Genomic DNA, 17,962 nt, shown 5'->3' with positions numbered 1-17,962 from the left:
CCTCGCGGCGGCGGCGGCGGGCGGCACCGCTTCCGGTACCCTAACAGGCCCCGCCCCGCCGCGTCTCGGCTTCACGGAGGGGACAGGAAGTGAGGGACGCCGGCTTCCGGTCACATGGGGGAGAATCGCCGTCCCGGCGCCAAAGGCCGGGCGGCGCTGTGGGTGAAGCCGGACCGAACTGTGGGCGGTGCTTGTCGGGGGCAGCTACGTCACGGCAGGCGGGGTGCGCGCGCGCGCGCGAGACGAGGGCGGTTGCCAGGCACCGGCGAGGGGCAGCGGGAGCASGCCGCCATGTCATGGGCGGGCCGCCATGTCGTGGGCGGAGACCTGCGCCCTTCCTGGCAGGCGGCTCCCCGCGCCCTTTCCTTCTCGGCGCTGCGCCAAGTGCCATATGCTTTTGGCACATTTCACGCTGCTTAGCTCGGTCCATCTAAATGGGCCAAGGCAGAAGAATCCATTATCAGTTACTGTCTGTAAAGTTGCCAACTTCTAAGCCACTTTCCTCGGTTTCAGAAATCCGCAGGCTGCTCGCTTTTAGATTCTTGAAAATTAGGTCAAGGAGGTTTAATTGCATCCTCGTTCCACTCTTATAATCTGAGATGCCTCCTCTTGGCTGCTGGACTGGGCCTGACCCAGTGTGGATCTTACACAYTGTCAGTCAGGAATTGAAACCAATTCTACACTTAAACAGAAGTGCATGCAACTGCAAGTAGTCTGAATAGCGTAAAAAGCATTTAATGCCAGTCATGATCCAGGTGGGTTCAGAGAATAGTTGCGTTCAAGCTCAGCAAATAATAGCAGATGAACTGAGAGGAGGGAAGGAGAGAATACAAGGGAACAGATTTTACAGTCCAGCAGAATACTGGGATTTGGGGACACCAGATGAAATAATGTAAACTCATACATGTTATTACATTGCTTCCTTGTACAGTTACATGATTTTTAACATTCAAAATAGGAACTCACATTCTTAGAAACTGTGTATATATACACACAAAACTTCTCGTGTGTGTGTGTACATTACTTGTTCCCTGTGTTTAAATCTGTAAAATGCATTAAATACTTCAAATCGCATTGCAATTTTATGCTATAATGACAGCATGGTTAATTTGCTAACATAAATATTTATAATTCCCTATTTTGCTTTTCAATGGATAAGCAGATTACTCAATCTTTCATTACTGCAGATCAACAAATGTTAATTGGCAGTTATCACTTTCATGGGCAAAACTTAGATCCCATTTAATTCAGTAGCAATGCTCCTGTGTGTAGCCGCATTAACAATGTGTACTTTAATAAGGTGACAAAATTATAATCAAATGGACTTCTGTTTTCCTTATTCAAAAATATCATGTTGGAATGACTTTTCCTTAGCAGCAAAAGAAAACTTTTTACTTCTTGTTGCTCCTCCAACTCTTGTTATCCTTAAGTAAGGCAGCACATTTCACAACCTGTATATTGCCACTGGCTCCATTTGATTAAAAAACAATGTTTAGTGCAGGGTAGCTATTCCGAAAAGTAGTTCTCAAGTGTAGAGCTGTTATTGTTATTGTAGGCTTTGCTAGGCAACTAAGTATGCTAGTTATTATGTTGTCACTCTCTACCGCATCCTTTGGGTGTTATGATGAAGTAAATCAATAGTCTAAGACTTTTCCATCTATCTTTTGATCTGTTTCCAGCATTATTTCTGCACTTTATAGGAGACAGGTATTGCACACATGAAACACTAAAAGAAAGTCTAGAGCAGAAACAAAGCAAGAGCAGAATTTGGTTTTAGCATTCCCTGTCTTTTTTGTATGTGACTTTCCGTTTTCTGTAGTTTATTTCTTCTTGCCAAGCATTACATCTCTCCACCTAGTGATGTTGTAGACTGGAAATACTCCAAATTACTTAACAATTGGGAAGTATCAGGCAGCTGAGGTCCTCTTCCACCCCCAGGAAAGGCTATGCGTATTCTACTAGTGTTTCACTTCTTATGTTAAAATTTTAGAAGTTGTCCTTTATAGTCTTTTCCTGACTTTAGAAGTAGCGTCAATCATGTCAGTGCGAATTAACAGCTTTCTAGTTCACTTTTTTTAACCTTTAGACAGCAGAAAAGCTAGTATGATTTCATCCAGCTTGCGCTTTCCCACAACAAATCTTTTAATTATTTTGAGTGCGTGCAAGACACCTACTTAGTAGAAGAATCTAGTCTTGGTAGAAAACAGGGCAAGATTATTTCACATTACACCAAGCAACAGTGGAATTGCCCACATAACACAAAACATTACGCTCTCACAGAAGCCTCCCTCATCCGCAGCACTCCCACCGTTCCCGCCCGGGGGCGAGCAGCGCCCTGACGTCACTGTCACGTCACTTCCAGCGCATTCCCCCCCCTCCCCCCTCGCCGCGCGCCTGCGGCATTGTGGGAGGCCGGAAGGGGGTCGCTGGGGGAAGAAGATGGCGGCACGAGGAAGGGGCAGGGTGGGTGGTGGCGGCGTGGAGGAGCGGGGGACGGAGCGCCCGGATGCGGAGCTGCTGTTGTTGCACCCGGAGCTGCTCTCGGAGGAGTTCCTGCTGCTCACCCTGGAGCAGGTGCGCCGGGGCGCCGTCTAGGAGCCGGCCGGGCCCAGCGCCGTGTCCCCGAGCCGGGGCGAGGATGGAGCCTGGCCCTGCTTGGGCGGGGGGGCGGAGGGGAGGGGCGCTTTCCGCGATCGCCAGCCCTGTAGGTTCTCGTATCTCGTTCCCCGTGTTAGACCCGCTGTGTTTATTTTTCCGCCTTTTTCTCTTTCCTATACGAGGAAACGCCCCCCCTTCCTCCATCACCTTTATGGCTYGCTGTCTTCCAGTTTTAATGTAGTTTTCAACCTTAATACCGCCTTTAAGAGGCACACAGAAAGCACTCAAAACCTCCYTCAAAAAAAAACAAGGTCATTCTCTGTAGGCTGGGCCCTTGTCTGGGGGAGGCTTGCAACTGTCCTGGACAGTGTCTCAGAGTTTTGCAAAGAAACTATGTTTGAGCACCACYAGTGTGGCTTTACAAGTAATCTACCTAGGCTGGCATGACTGTGAGGTAGTGTTTATATTCAGTAAAATTATCTGTGGAGAGATGATCACTGCTTTGTTAAAGCAGACCCATGTTCACCTGGTGAATTAAAGAAAATGTAACATAYGTAATCTATCAAGCTCCTGTTTAGGCATGCATGATTTAAATATATGAGTTTGTAGCCGGTTTTGGACCTTATCTAGTTTCAGTTGATGTGATTTTAAAATACTTGCTGCAGTCTTATTTGGAAATGGAGAGGCRCAAACAGATGGTAAACTATATTCTAGATTTTTGTGTTAGCTTACTGAWTTTTTGCATCGTCTCATACATGTAGTTTATGTACACAAAAATTTACAGGTTTGAAGCTCATTTCAGCAGTCATGAAGTAGTGGTGCTGTTGCCAGATCCAGGAGCAGCGAAGACCTGGATCTACTTTCAGTGGTTTCTAGTGGGCAGTATGTTAGTTTGCTATTTTTTTTTGTTATTAATATTTTTTTTCTCTCTTAATAAATTTGTTAGGAGGTACCAAAGGAATTTTGTTTTTACCGCCTTGTATATGGTTAGAAAGAAAACTGGAATTTTGTTACTATTGAARGTAGTTAGAAATCTGTCTTAGTTTAGGTAGGATCAGCTTATGGTTTGGGAACTGAGGAAGCAAATCTATGCATCTGGAAGCTTGAGCTGCAGTGTGTTCTAGTTGTCTGGTTTTAGGAGCATGATGGAGAGCTCTGATACTGTAGTTGGATTCAGGCACRTGTGTTGAAGAGTGCATCAGTTATCAACAGTATGTGCATAATAACCTAAGTGCTTTGTTTGTAAACGACTTATATCGAGCATAAATAGCAGGATTTTCATAGCAGGGTGCTGGAGAAATGACTTGTGTGGGTGGGGGTTGGCCTGTACCAGCCACAGATGGGTTCAGCCAACTTGAAAAACAATGATAACAGCTTCTGATGCCAAAGCCTCAGCTAGTCAGAGGAGCAAATAGTGCCTCTGTTCAAACATATTTAAGAAAGGGCATCAGCTGCTAGAAGCAGGAGATACAAATGGATGCACAGGAAGTGACATGAACATGAAAAGATCTCTGAAGAGACACATTTGGAAACAGCAGAGAAATGGATGGGATATGTGGAAGGTGATATTTCTGAGGCTGCAGCTGGAGACACGCTCTTGGAAGATGCTTCTTGCCAGAGGAGGTATGTCGCTAAAGGAACTGTGTCTRCGAAGGACCCATGGTGGGGCAGGGAAACCCCCAAAGGGACTGYGGCCTGCGGGTTGCCCATGCCGGAGCAGAGGCAAATGAGTAAGAAGCAAGGAGCAGTGGAGGAAAATGAGCAAGAAATAAGAATCAGCAGAAAGAAACCATTTAACAAACACTTGGATGGACTTTTTATCCCCCGCCTTTCCCAGCCTCAACCTCAAACACCTCTCCTCTTCCTTTCCTGCTTTCAGCTGTCCATGTTTATGTTGCACATTCTGTTCAGTGTCTGCCAGTTCCTTTGGTGAAGCAACAGGTAGCACAGGAGGCTGGAGTTGTGTGTATAATGGTTTCTTTCTCTGTTATCTCCAAATGTCTCTTTGCTCATCTCCTCTTGTGTCTCTTCAGGTGTGTCCTTTTGTGTCACCCATCTCTAGCAGCTGCTGCTCTTTAGGTGTGTTTGAACAGTGCTGCCATGTGCTCCCCTGCTTGAATTTTCAGCGCCCAGTAGTGAGCAACCACACACATGGGTTTGAGAGTCAACTGGTCATAGCAGTGACTGGTACAGGACAGTTCATGGTCTCCTCCCACACAGGTTACCCCTGTGGACACTGCTACCAAAATCCTGTGATATGTGCCCTGTACAGTACTTGAGAGTGGCTTTTGAAAAATCGTTAGGCCATAAAGTTGATTATGCTTTAAATTTTCCATACTAATACTAACCTTTTCTTCTCTTCCCCACAGAAAAATATACCAGTTGAAAATGATGTAAAGAGGGACAAAGATGGACTCACTGATCTCTATATTCAACATGCTATACCATTGCCACAGCGTGACTTACCAAAAAGTAGATGGGGAAAAATGATGGAAAAGAAAAGACAGCAAAATGAGTTGAAAAGTGAAAATAAAAGGTAATTCGGCTTTTGGTGATATTTAGGAAATGCATTTAGTTTAATCTTTAATTGCCTGGTTAATAAAACTTGTACAATTTTTGGACATATCACCACTTACAGAGAATGCTGTTCAGATCTTCTGTGTCAAAGCATTAGATTCTGCTACTACAATGACAGGAAAAAGRGAAAGTTGACCTTTTTTGTTATACTTTCTTTTTTTTAATGTTGTTACTTGTTGTTGTTGTTTACTTATAGTGTTTCTTTTATGAATACTTAATGAATTTTTCTTATTTGTAATTTTCAAGGGGATAGGGAYRAACTCTTTTCAGTTGTCCCATGTGACAGGACAGGACATGGGCAGAAATTGAACCACAGGAAGTTCTGCCTGACTAYGAGGGGGAAATTTTTCAYTTGGAGAGTAACAGAGCACCAGCACAGGTTGCCCAGAGAGGTTGTGGAGTCACATTCTCTGGAGATCTTCAAGGCCYGCCTGAACGCAACGCTGTCTAACATGCTCTAGGTGACCTCAGCAGCTATTAACCCATTTTTTTTTCAAGTTAGACAAATGCAGTTTGTTTGCAGTTTCCACTAAAGTATACTTACCATYCAGTATTGTCGAATGCATTTGTTAATTTGTAATTAATGCATTTAATGGTTGAAAACATAGTTCCACACTTATTCCTGTGTTTAATAAGTGAGATGGTTAAAGTGTGTACTGAAAACTGACGTTCCTAAACGTTAATGTTATATCACAGATAGAAACCATCRTTCATTCAGTTAGATCTACACATTCCAGTGACTTTTTGTTCCATTCTTGAGCAATGAGGTTCTAGTTAACTCAACACCAGCTTAGAATGCTATCATAACTTTGTTTATCTTTTTTTCTGCTTAGTCTGTTTTTGATACTACCGGTTTTAATTTTGTAACAACTCATTTATGATAAAAGAATACCATCAAGCTAAATCAATCAGCTCTGACTAGACGTAAGCTTAAAAGCATAAACTAGTRAATCAGTTATTTAATCAGCTTAGAACTCTAATTCAATAACAACTTATGTGTGTGCTTTTTTTTGGTTAATGTTTTCACTCCTTGTTAACAGTCTTTTTCAAAATCATAATATTAAGATAGTCTAAAAGTATAGAATCAGGGAGATTTAGAAGTGCCAGCATATTAGTTCCTATCTTGTAGCTAAGACGGCTCACGTTTGATTGCTTATGTTTTGAAATACTTAACAACTATTATCTCTTGTGTTACTTTGTCAAATCTCCAGTGATAAGCTCACAGTTTTTGATTGTACAACTTTAGTTGACTCCCTAGAAAGTTACCCCTTCGCTTACAATTTTTTTGAAGCAATTTCTATTGCATAAATCTGGAGCAGCTAAAAGAATTTAAGGACAGTGTTGAAGTATTTTTACTTAGGCAAGATGAAACTCATTTTCACTACTTAGTCATGTCTCAGATATGCTATTTTTGGCTTGTGTTTCTGAGAATTTTACAATTTGTATTTTCAGTGTTACAACAGTGGAAGGTTTAAGAAAACGRCCATTAATTGTATTTGATGGCAGTTCAACAAGCACAAGTATAAAAGTGAAGAAGACTGAGAACGGAGCTGCTGATCGCCTGAAACCTCCCCCGGCTGGAAGTACCACCAACACTGTTAGAAGATTATCGGTTCCTTCAAATGTCTCAACATATACTTCAACATCCAATTTRTCAGAGGACACTAAACTGGAAACTGAGAATAATGAAGCTAGGCAGAACAATATTTCAAAGACTAATAGCAGTGTGTTGGCTAATCTGAAGGTATACCCTTTATCTTCAGTAGCTGGAACTACTGTTGTGAAATTAAAGAGAGCTATTCCAAAAGAAGAATCTGATTTGGCGGTATGTATGTTCAGTGTTTTGTTTTGCACCTTATTTTTAATGAAACTTGCAGCAGCCAAAGGTAAATACTTGTGATGGTTTCCAAGATTATTTTGTGTTAGTAATAGTTTTTATTTAGAAACAGGCAAAAGAGTAGCTATTTTGAAAGAGATTAGAAGTAAAGAAAGGAAGTGCTTTGTTCTTGTTCATGGGAAGCTTCTGTGTGAGAGAGGCAGCTTAGTAGAAAGCGTGCGTATGTTTTAAAAATGAATAAATAAGTAATAAAAGGTGGTGATGGTAGCAGAGTCAAACAAAGCACAAATAAAAGAACCCTATTGTATGGGTATGAGAGAGAACAGATAGTATATAAGAGTATACAGCTTTAAAGCAAGGACAAGTGGTCTGTTTTGTAGTAGGGAAGAAGAAAATGGACTGATAACAAATATTGAATGGTTGAGTAGGACAAGCTTTCATTTGTCAAAGTGAAGAAAGAGAAGTTACAGGAACTGAAGCAACTGATGCTGAGAGTTGCAGAAAATATTAAAGTAAAAAAAGCCATTCGTTTTAAATCTTGCGTAGGAGGAATTGCAAGCTAGAGGGGTGAACTGCCTGTGAAAATGTGGAGAGCTAYCTAGATTGTAAATTTGAATCAGAAGAACAACAAACCATTTGAGAAGTGAGGGGGCAAAGATCACATGCTCCTTTTGGGACATAGTAATCTTAATTGAATACCTGGGCATCTATGAGATGGGAAAGACATACTGAGATCTTGAACAGAAGGGAGCTGTTCTCAAGTAGAAAGGCTGATCACTGAGCTGTTAAACATGACGAAAATAACTGTTTACCTTTCTGCAAGTTAGATTCAGCTGCAAACAAAGTACACATAAAGGAGAGATTTCTACCACAAATTGGGGCAGGATGAAGCTGATGTACTGAAGTAGTGAGAGAAGAACTTAGGCAAGACTGAGTTGTGACCTCAGAAGGAAAAAAACTTTGAAAGTGTAGGTAATAGTGCTTACCACAGTTGTAAACTGAGGAAAATACAGCAATGGTCCTGAATTTTGACAAAGGTATGATTAGTCTTTAAGTGCTTATCAATGTACAAGGAGCAGAGCCAAATAATGGGCCATCTCCTCTTTATCCTTACCTCAGAGCATATCTCAAACTGTGTTGTGTACCTTCATGATATAAATGTATTCTAAATTAATACAGGGGCTGTTTCACATCAAAGAATCCCTGTATTTCAGTGTTTAGAATAATACAGAGCCCCAAAGGAGGACTTAGAAGTATCTGCCCTAAGTAGAACTGCACAGGGAGTTTTAGATACRGTGTGCAATTACATTAATTGAAATTTTCTCAGGACACCAGACAACTTCAGTTGTTCTCTTAATATTGTTTCTTGTAGTGCTTTCCATTTATCTCTAAAATTCTTTCATGAAAAAACACAGGTAATATCCTTACTGCACAGATTGGTGAGTTCCTTCAGACTTGTATTAAAAATGAGCACTTAAACATCTGTACTTGTTCTGAAAGACAGCACTAACAACCTCTACAAAAATCATGGCTGAGGCCCTGAAGCAAATTTATCTTGGAGAGATGTTTCCTACTATAAATATCAATAACTTATTTTAATGCTTAGAACTTTTCTAAAGTATTGACCAGATTAAAACCTACAGAGCTTTTGAAATTTGATTAATTTACAGCACAAAGCTTTTTTATAGTTCATTTAAGTGAGTTATAGACATAATGAACATTAAGTATATATAACTAGTATTTGAAACTCAAGATCTATGACACTTGACTTTCTATCTTAGCTGCAACTTATATGGTTCACATTGATGCAGATATGTTTAGTCCTATGCCTTGGTTAGTTTGGGTCAAACAGGTTTAAAGTTAGGAAMATGTATTGAAGTAGACCATAGTGGAATGAATGAATATTACTTTATTGTCTGTACTTAAAGGATATGGTATTGGATAGTAATTGATRCAGCCAGGAACCATCAGTACATTTGGCAGATGTTTCTAGAGTGTAAAGCCCRGTATATTTTTAGTATACTGACAGTAATGACAATTGCCAACTCAAGCAAGTGGTTATTTTTTTTTAGCTTTCAAGAAAATCTGAAGTTGTTAGGCTAATATTGGATTATCTTTGTGGTCTTTAGGTCTAACTCCCTAACTCAGCCTTTCAGTGGTTGAGRTCCATTGGAATGCTGCCAATAGACCTAATGATTAAAATCTCAAGAATGTGTGTTGGTGTCAGTAAATTTTTAGAACATGCTTCCCAAACCGCTGTTTGAGAATATGCTGTAAAACTTGTATGTCTGTCTTTACTTTGCATATCTGAATGATTAAAGCTCCAATTTCTCAGATTTTTGTTAGTGTAGAAAGTAGAAGGTAATCATTTCACCACTTAAATCTCCAGTTGTTCTAATTTGGGCTTGATTAAGGTGTGTTTTTGTTTAAGTATGCCTTCATCTGAGGCTTAAGGAATTGTTTCACTTTTTTGTACAGATCATTACAAAGGAAGGCCTACTTTTCTTTTCATTTTATATATACATATATATATATGTGTGTATATATATATATATATATATATTTGTTATTTGACAAAAGTAAATTGATTTCCCAGTAGTATTTTTATTTTTTCCTTTTAAGTATTTTCAGAAAATAGTCTGAAATAACTTTTAAATGTATGAATTTTGAAACTCTAGTATGTATCTGTCTCTAAGCTGTGTGATTTTCTTATTGAAAGATACTTTTGCATAACTAAGTCTAGGAATAAGAAAAGGCAAAAAAAAAAAAAAAAAAAGTACATGATTTGCAGGCAGTTAAATTCACTAGCCTTTCTTTCTGTCCTCTCTAGAGGAATTCTGATACTAACTTTATCCACAAGATGGCAATAGAAAGCTACTGTAGTTGCCTATAGCTCAGTACATCAATAGTCAATACTAGATTTGAATATTGCAATTAATTACTAACTTTAAGTTCATGTAACATAGCTAACAGTAACTGTGTATTTTCTTCTATTCCAGAATGACCTAAAGCCTACAGAAGCAAAGAAAAAAATCCAGCATGTTACATGGCCATGAAGTAGCAAATGGTGCTCAAAACATAAATGTTACTTCCGTATTTTCAATCAGATAAGTAATATTTGAACAGTTTAGTTCACTTCTTTTTAGATCTTACAGGGATTCAGATTGCTGTGAAGTTTTGACAGGTTTAAAATTTCCCTGTTGCAAAGCTGGAGTCGTTATCACCAGTCACCTTAAGAGTGTCTACTATTTTACACCAAGTAGTTCATTCCCTCTTTAAAAGGTGGTAGTATTACAATATACTAAAACCCCTTGCTTTTAGTTCTCAAGGTTATTATAGTTCATCTCCTGCATGTCCCTACAAAATCACACATAAAAATATGTTTTTTTTGTTTTCAGTAAGATTCACTTTTGATCCTCTTGGTTAAATAGCTAAAATTGTTATTGAGATTCAGAGTGATCTCAAGAGGTTTCTTGGCTTCAAAAAGGCAATTTAGATGAAGAGACTGATCATTCTGTTGACCAGATAGTCCGAGACAATTTTTTTCCTTTTTGTTACGCAGAACAAGAGCGTAGAATTTACAATTAGATTAGGTTGGTAATAAGAGATGAACTGTGTAACAGCTTTACTTCAAATTGAAGTTTCTCTTATTGTCATATGATGTAAGAAATGCACAGATGGAAGCGTGTTATTAGACTGTCTGAAATGAGTCTTTGAGAGRAAGTAATGAATGGATTAGTGCCATGTTCTTTTTTATACACAGGCATATTTTATACATATATAAATGTAAAAATGTGCCTGTGTAGCATATTTGCTTGTTTTCCTGGTTACAATCATGCTTATAAAGTATGGGGAAAACATGTGGAATGCAGGTCAGTGCTTTCTTTAATAACTGAAAGTTGGAGAGGAAGAGTAATATTAGTGGATGTAGTTGCAGTCTAAAATCTTTTTTACCTTCTCTTCCTATGATCATTTAAGGTGGAGAGGACATTGGTTCTCTGAATAGGTTTCAACTGGATTATTGCTAGTGCTATATGCAGTAGGAATCCAGTTGATGGAAATATTTTTATTAAATTTCAGTGGCTAAAGGCAAAGCTGGTTTAGATCTGTTTTAGGTATAGGAAGTAAATAATAATAGTAATGCTTCCAGATTTGGTTTAAAAAAAATACTCATTTCTGAGTGAACTTCATATTTGCAGAAATTCCATTTTTTGCATAGTTAAYTCACTAAAAGATGCTGTCAGTAGTAATCTGAAAGCTTGTTTACATTTTAAATATTTAGTATTGAAACCAAAAACTGTAGCCTAAATCRTTACTGACAGAAGTTTTCCATTCACTGTTATGACATAAAAGGCACTTCTTGAATGCTGTAAAATAAGAATGTGTTTTGAAATATTGTGTGCTGTTTCCCTTTTACTAAACCCTTGTGCAGTTTTTGTACTTGAGTACAGCAAACTTTAACATAATGTACATTTTGTATGTAAAGAGTTGTCTTTTAAGTAGCCTTATCCTATTTAAATAAATTAAAAGCAATCTAAGTCGTGCAGGCTTGTTTTTTATAATGTATTAAGCTCGTTCATTTTATACAGYTATAATTCAGTGGTCTTGAAGTGACTAAAACTTAAGACAAAGCTTACAGTGTAGTAGGCYCAGTAACTATTTTGGAATCTTAGCAGCAATGAAGAGTTGTATGATGTGCTCCTCCTTGCACTATTGTAACAGCCAGGACTTCTGTTTTGGGGTGGCTTTTTGGCCATAGTCTGTACTATATTTTATTGTAGTTTCAGTTGCTAGAAGTGTGTATGTTGGTATCTTTCAAAGAGTGATATGTGGAAGTGTGCTGGAGTGATAGCCAGATGCCACTACCACATGATAATAGCCTTGTTTTTAGGCTGGTCTGCCTTTTGTGCTTGACATGTTTTACCTCCCTCTCCCCAGCGCTGGGACCATTCTGCTTTCTGCTGTAACAATTGCAGGCAGGATGCAAGCCATGCTCTCCTTACTGCCTTCCACTGCTCTCCTATGCTAATTGCAATCCTTTTGCTCTCAGCAAAGTACCAGAGCAGAGCTGAGATGTGCTGGGGAATCACCAGGACCCTGGGGGAGAGTGAGGTATGAGCGCTCCTGCCTTTCGACGTCTAGGAATAAGAGAGATTTTATGGCTTTTTTTTTTTTTTTTTAAACTACAGCTTTCACCCCAGAATGAAGTCACCGAGGGACAGAATGTAGTTATCCAGTGAGATTAGTTCAGAGAGGTGTGCACTTCAAAAATGTAAGCCAGCCAAGTTCTTCAAGTGGTGTGCAATAGACCAAACCTGGTTTGATGCAACTATTTAGCTTGCTAAATTAACAGGGGAGGAATGACCTGTGATCACTTTAGGCTTGGTACAAAGGAGAAAAAAATTAAGAGTAATAGCAGGAATTAGGAGCAAAATTTCCTTACCCATTTACGCATATAGTAAGTATGCTCCTAGTTCTCATTTTCACATCTGAAAATCCCTGTTGAATGTGATAAGACTGTTTTCATCCTTTTGCTTGATACAAATAAATTCCATCTGGAAAGTGTACAGGGATCAGGCATTGCATGAATTTGCCACGTTTCTTGAAGTTTGTTTGGGGAAGAAGGTATCCTCCTCTGGATTGTTTCCTGTCAATTTTATTATTCCACCAGCATGCTATTGCTGGCACTTGCCTTTGTAGCAAACATGTAGCAGAAATGATGCCAGACAAAAAAGGGTTGTTATGTATTGTATACATGGCAAAGTTAAATCATGCCCTAGTATAGAAGTTAAACTTCTGATTTTCACAAAGATAAATACCTTTGGAGTTGTCTTGACCTCCTGTGCTGAAAAGAGCAATGTTTGGTTTTGACTTCRTAGCCTATGAACAGAGTGTTATCAGCTGCCATCAATTAAGTATTTTCACACAGTTTTTCAGTTTCCCTGCTAATTTCTGACTGATTTCAGTTAGTAGGAAACTTATCTGCTATATCAGTGGAACCCATATAAGAACTATTTAAACTCTACAAATTTATAATGACTTGTGGGGCAAAAAAGGGTTGTATTCCTTTGGCTCCTGCGTTGTATTTCTTGAGACTGTGAATGCATTTTATTTGTAAATATCAAATATGTAAATTTAGTTAAACCACAAACACAAAGTTTTGTTTTAAATGATTTTATTTTGAAAAATACAATGTGCAGTGTAATGTCAGCTAACTGTAATATTGACACTGTCAGTTGGAACTTGTACTTCACACAAAGATCAGCTAGTCATGCAATAAAATATGTATCTGTTATACAGCACTTCCACTTCAACTGTTTTATCGTTATCTTTATGGCATGGCACAAATCTTTTTATTGTACATTAAAACACACTACATTCTTAGTCTTTCTATGCACTTGACAGCACACACTAATTACATAGCTCAAGAACATTGAGGTGAGACCTCAGCCATATTGAAATTAATGGTGTTTTGCTATTGATTTCAACAAGTTGAGGATTTCATCCTGAATATCTGTGAAATATGTGTGTGGTCATTGTAATCCTTGAATTGTATCACTTGCAAATTAAATCAGATGCTTAAACTGGAATATTCAGTGAAGAAAGGAGTATGTTATGTCAGTAACACCCAAATGGCTTTATGTCTCTGGTTTTGCGTTAGTTTTGGTTAGCTACAGAAATTCTTAAATGCCAACACTGCTACTAGAGCTTCTGAAATTGTTTTCCCTCCAGCATTGGAGAGTTTGAAGGAAAAGGTTAAGTAATGTGAATGGTACAGAGAAACATAGAATGCCAAAGCTAGTTCCAAATGTCTGCGTATTTCAGAGTATATACTGCAAGCACAGCTTCCTCATGGCCCTGTGTGCCCGCTTTCCCCCCGACTTTTTGATCTTTAAATATCCTTTCCACATTCAGGGCARAGAATGTCATCCCTTTCTGTGAGGAAGCCACGTCCTACTAATGAGAGAGAACACTTCTTGCAGTTAAAGCAGTCATTATGCCACTGTCGTTCTTCGAAAGAGATATACTTGGTTCCTCCGAGCCCTGTTTGAAAATCAAAAGCGTTCGGTTATGGGAAAATAATAGAGCATAAGCCATCAAGTGATGCTGTTTCAGAATGCTTCTTACAGATTGCTATGGAGACCTGACATTCAGTAATGAAAAAAACCCACAATTTTGACAAATCTATTTTCTGCCATGCTCAGTTTGCTACCCTTATTCCATGTGAGTGGTACCTTCATCCTCAGGTAGCCGTGTTGCTTTCAGCTGAGTCAGTGAACTAGACTGTTAACCACTAGTGATAGAAGGTGGCAGAAATGAACCCTCAAGTTCAGCCTCAGCTGAGAGAGTGAGATGGGAGTACAATATACAACAGAAAAAGGCAGAAGCTTTGGTGTTTATTTACAGGAATGTTTATGATGTTTAAGTTAATATTGTCTTGTAGAAATTGATTTAAAAGAAGTCTTACAGGTTGGACAATGACTGAGTCATAGCTTTCAGAGAGGTGTCTCAAGGAAAGGAGGTGGTTACTAAACTGCGAAAATGTTCAAGAAAAGTTGAAGGTAGGGAGGTTGGTATCATAAGTGGTATGGAAGCTGTACTGAGAAGAGAGAAAGAAGCAAACGTCTCTGTTTCGGTAGGAGTTATCTGTTGCTTAACCTTGATAATGTGTCATTTGAATATGATATATTGGGATGACTAGTTGGAAATTAGTGAAGAGATTTACAGTTGGGCATATCCTTTAATGAGGGTATTTCTGTTTGTTTTAGTAGCAACATTTTGAAAAATCACGTGTTAAAGGGCTGTGCTATTCAGAAGAGAAGCACGTCTTGCACATGAACAGAAGAACAATACCCACAGTGAAAGGTATCGTAAGTACTAAGTATCACAGATTCCTGAATTGAATGGTTTATTAATTCTCTCAAGCTATTTGGAATGAGTTATTGTACCATTTTGAACATTAGAAGCAGTTTATTAAAAAAAAAAGGCATTTTTAAAAAACCGCTGGTCATGAGAGACCTACCACTGATTGGATTTGTGCATCCAGCACACTTTTTGGCGTAGAGATTGCAGAAGCAGCTCAGGCAATATGCAAACTCGTCCCTGGAGGTAAAGCGTTGTCCAGACAACTGCTTCTTGCATCCAGTACAAACAAAGCACTCCTTATGCCATGGCTGCTCCCGATAAGTAACACCGCCTGTAGTGATAGCCTGTTTTATGGAAAGTAAGACAGAAAGTGGTTTTTCTTGAGGGCATGATTTTTTTTGTCTGATTTGGTGGGGAGGAAGGATGATAAGGTTTTTGCAGGTGGGAGGTGTAGAGGGGGAAAGAAAGTTTAATAGCAAAACCATCATTTTTGGCAGGACTGACCTCAAGAAAATGTGATTCATTATTATTTCCCAATTTATACAAAGATGCCCCATACTAAAAGTGTTTTATTCCTTATATGGTGTATAATCTCATTCTGAACTGTTCTTTCTGTTTCTAAAACCAGCCTTCTTTGTAGGTCATTTTTCTTAAGCATGTCCTAGAAATCTTTCTCACCTCTGTTTCTTCACCTGTTACATTCTTGGTGGTCAAAGAATTACTTTGTGTGGTTCAGCTTTCCTGTTACTTTCCTTATCAAAGACTGTTTTATTTCAAACTTCAGCTGAAATCTTTGTTTTCTGAATTCAAACTGAGGTTTTGCTCTTATGTCAAAACAGCCCCCTCTAGTATTAGACAAACTCAACTTCATTGTACCTTTGAATATTCCCAAGAAAATGGTAAAATCATTCAGTTTATTTTTTCGTTCTTCACTAAAGGGAAATTAAAGGGAAATTCCCTGAGAGATCAGGCTAGAGTGCTATCATGCTGCTTACCATCTGTGTCTTCCCCTTTGCCTCTTTCCAAGGTATTTTTTGAGCCTATTCTCAACTTCAAAAAAATTTCTGGATGGATGGGAGATAGCGAGTGTCATTTGGTCTATTTCAAATTAAAGGCTGGAAGAACTGAGCTTTTGCCTGTTCTGTTTTGCCAGCAGAGCAGCAAAGAGGCTGTAGCTTCTGGTCAATTTAGCATGTTTAACTAGACTGCAGCTTTGCTGAACTAGAAGGCCATACAAGAGCAGATAATAAATGTGGAAGAAAGTTTGGGTAGTGTAGTGGCTTGAAGTATGCTGGGGAAAAATGGAAACAAGGAGGGAACAGTGGGAAGGGGAATTTACTATGAATGTAGCTATAGTTTTGAAAGTCTTCGTCCCTGGATATATCCATAGCAAATGCAAATTGAGGTGTGTTAGTTCCATAAGTAATGAAGCAATTCTCTCTCTCTCTCTCTCTCTCTTTTTGTTTTTAGGAAAAGAATTCTAGAATTCTTAGCTGTTGCTGTGTATAGATTTTAGAAAATAGACGTAAAAGATATTGAGCCTAAATAATCCTACTTCTGAGCATGTTGAGTTTTCCAGCTTTTATTTCAGCAAAGGCATTTACTCTGTAAAGTATATCTCTCTGTCTTGAACTTAATTAGAATATTAAAAAAAAGGACAACTGCCGTCCAGTTGAAGTCTTTGGGATATATGATTGATTTCAGTGGGAATGAAGTTACTCCAATGTAGAGGGTTTTTTTAATGTTTTCTCTGTATGATTTCTAAACAAATGGATCTTTAACCTTGAGTAAGAGGATTCTCATTACAGTAACTGCTGTGCCTGCTAGTCTTTTGCAGGCTATCATACTTAGATTTTGCAAACTATCATACAGTAGAAAAAAGATATTCTACCAACTTGGATTTCAAATGTGATGGGGCTCAATCTCTGAGACTTTAGGTAAACAACATAGAAGCACTACCTTCTTGCACTGGACGCACTGCATGGCAAACTGCTTTTCATAGCAGGGTACACAAAAGTTTTGATTGTCTTTAGGGATGAAACTCTTTGTCCCAATTGGCTGTTGACAACGGTAGCAGATAAAGCAGGTCTCGTGCCAGCTGTTGCCCTTGTATTCCATCTTCCGAGTACCTGTAATACAACCAGAGCATAAAATGAAGTTCTTTTAGCTGAGACCTATGCATTTTGTGACTCTTATGTTGAGTCGGTTGTCGGTCAATAAGCAGTACAGTGATGAGATGCAGGTTATTTCAGGTTCCCACAGGCTTGAATGGTATTCAGGCCTGAACCAGCGTAGTTGATACTGGCCGGAAAGAAAAGCAAACAAATTATGTTTACAGTTCCGTGTTATTTTCAACAACCATTAGCAAAAAGCACGCTGTCAAATGCTTAGAAGAGGACTGACAAACCTATCAGGTGTTGACTAACGATGAAGAGCTGTATTACCTCCTTTTATGCCACGTCTTCCTCCCGCTACCCCTTACCATAGGGTAAAGTTTTACCACTTCTCCTTTCTCAAGTGTTAATTCCTCTTTCTTTACTAGTAGCATGTTTTTCTCCCCTCCCCCCCACAAACACCTTTTTTCTTTTTTTTTGTCACATTAAATTGTGCCCTGAGGCACAATTCAGGAGTACTTCTTAAAGGATTGACATGCAACTGTGTAGTATGTTGTTAATTATCCGTCTGTATTGTACTTACATGCCTCGATATTTCTGATCCATTTTATTAATGGCTTTTAAGAAGGTTATTTTGTGTGTTAGTAATTCTTGTATCATACCAAGGAGCAAATGAATAGAAGGAATAACATCCTGGGGAAAGGAGTTGTGGAGTTTTATTTTCATATTTTTGACAGGCTTTATTTGGGGTTGTGTTATCATTGAAACATAAAGTAGGGAGAGATCTGTTATTATCTGCTGTATTGAAGTCAGTGATAGTTCAGTTTGCAAAAGGACTGAAAGATCAAGCTCATAATTAATTACCTTAGTATCTCATATGGTTATTATGATAATGTTTTATTAAATCTCAATTTACATTTTGTGGAGCAAAGCAAAGCGCAAGTACAGCATTAACAGTTTCAGCAATAGG

General features: G+C 38.7%; 2 protein-coding genes across 2 annotated transcripts in view; one reads left to right on the top strand and one right to left on the bottom strand.

Annotated features, from left to right (window-relative positions):
* The first annotated feature begins 2,439 nt into the window (after positions 1-2,439).
* Positions 2,440-11,550, top strand: TSLIG2 (tRNA splicing ligase complex subunit 2). Its single transcript, XM_085320854.1, has 4 exons — positions 2,440-2,574; positions 4,968-5,134; positions 6,628-7,000; positions 10,012-11,550. The coding sequence occupies exons 1-4, from the start codon at positions 2,440-2,442 to the stop codon at positions 10,066-10,068; spliced, it is 732 nt and encodes a 243-aa protein (XP_085176980.1). The 3' UTR covers positions 10,069-11,550.
* A 1,620-nt stretch (positions 11,551-13,170) lies between these two features.
* The window catches only part of FHL2 (four and a half LIM domains 2), a 44,446-nt gene continuing 39,654 nt past the window's right edge, over positions 13,171-17,962 (bottom strand). The window contains exons 4-6 of the mRNA XM_085320853.1: positions 16,838-17,007; positions 15,036-15,222; positions 13,171-14,056 (exon numbers count right to left, since the gene is read on the bottom strand). Of these exons, the coding sequence (XP_085176979.1) occupies positions 13,905-14,056; positions 15,036-15,222; positions 16,838-17,007 (509 nt within the window). The 3' untranslated portion in view covers positions 13,171-13,904. The remainder of the gene's footprint in view (positions 14,057-15,035; positions 15,223-16,837; positions 17,008-17,962) is intronic.

Source organism: Rhea americana, unplaced genomic scaffold, assembly GCF_003343005.1.
Source record: "Rhea americana isolate MKP2758 unplaced genomic scaffold, rheAme1 scaffold_66, whole genome shotgun sequence".
Classification (NCBI taxonomy): domain Eukaryota; kingdom Metazoa; phylum Chordata; class Aves; order Rheiformes; family Rheidae; genus Rhea; species Rhea americana.
The sequence above is the reverse complement of the archived record's forward strand: the minus strand, read 5'-3'. Positions and strand labels throughout refer to the sequence as shown.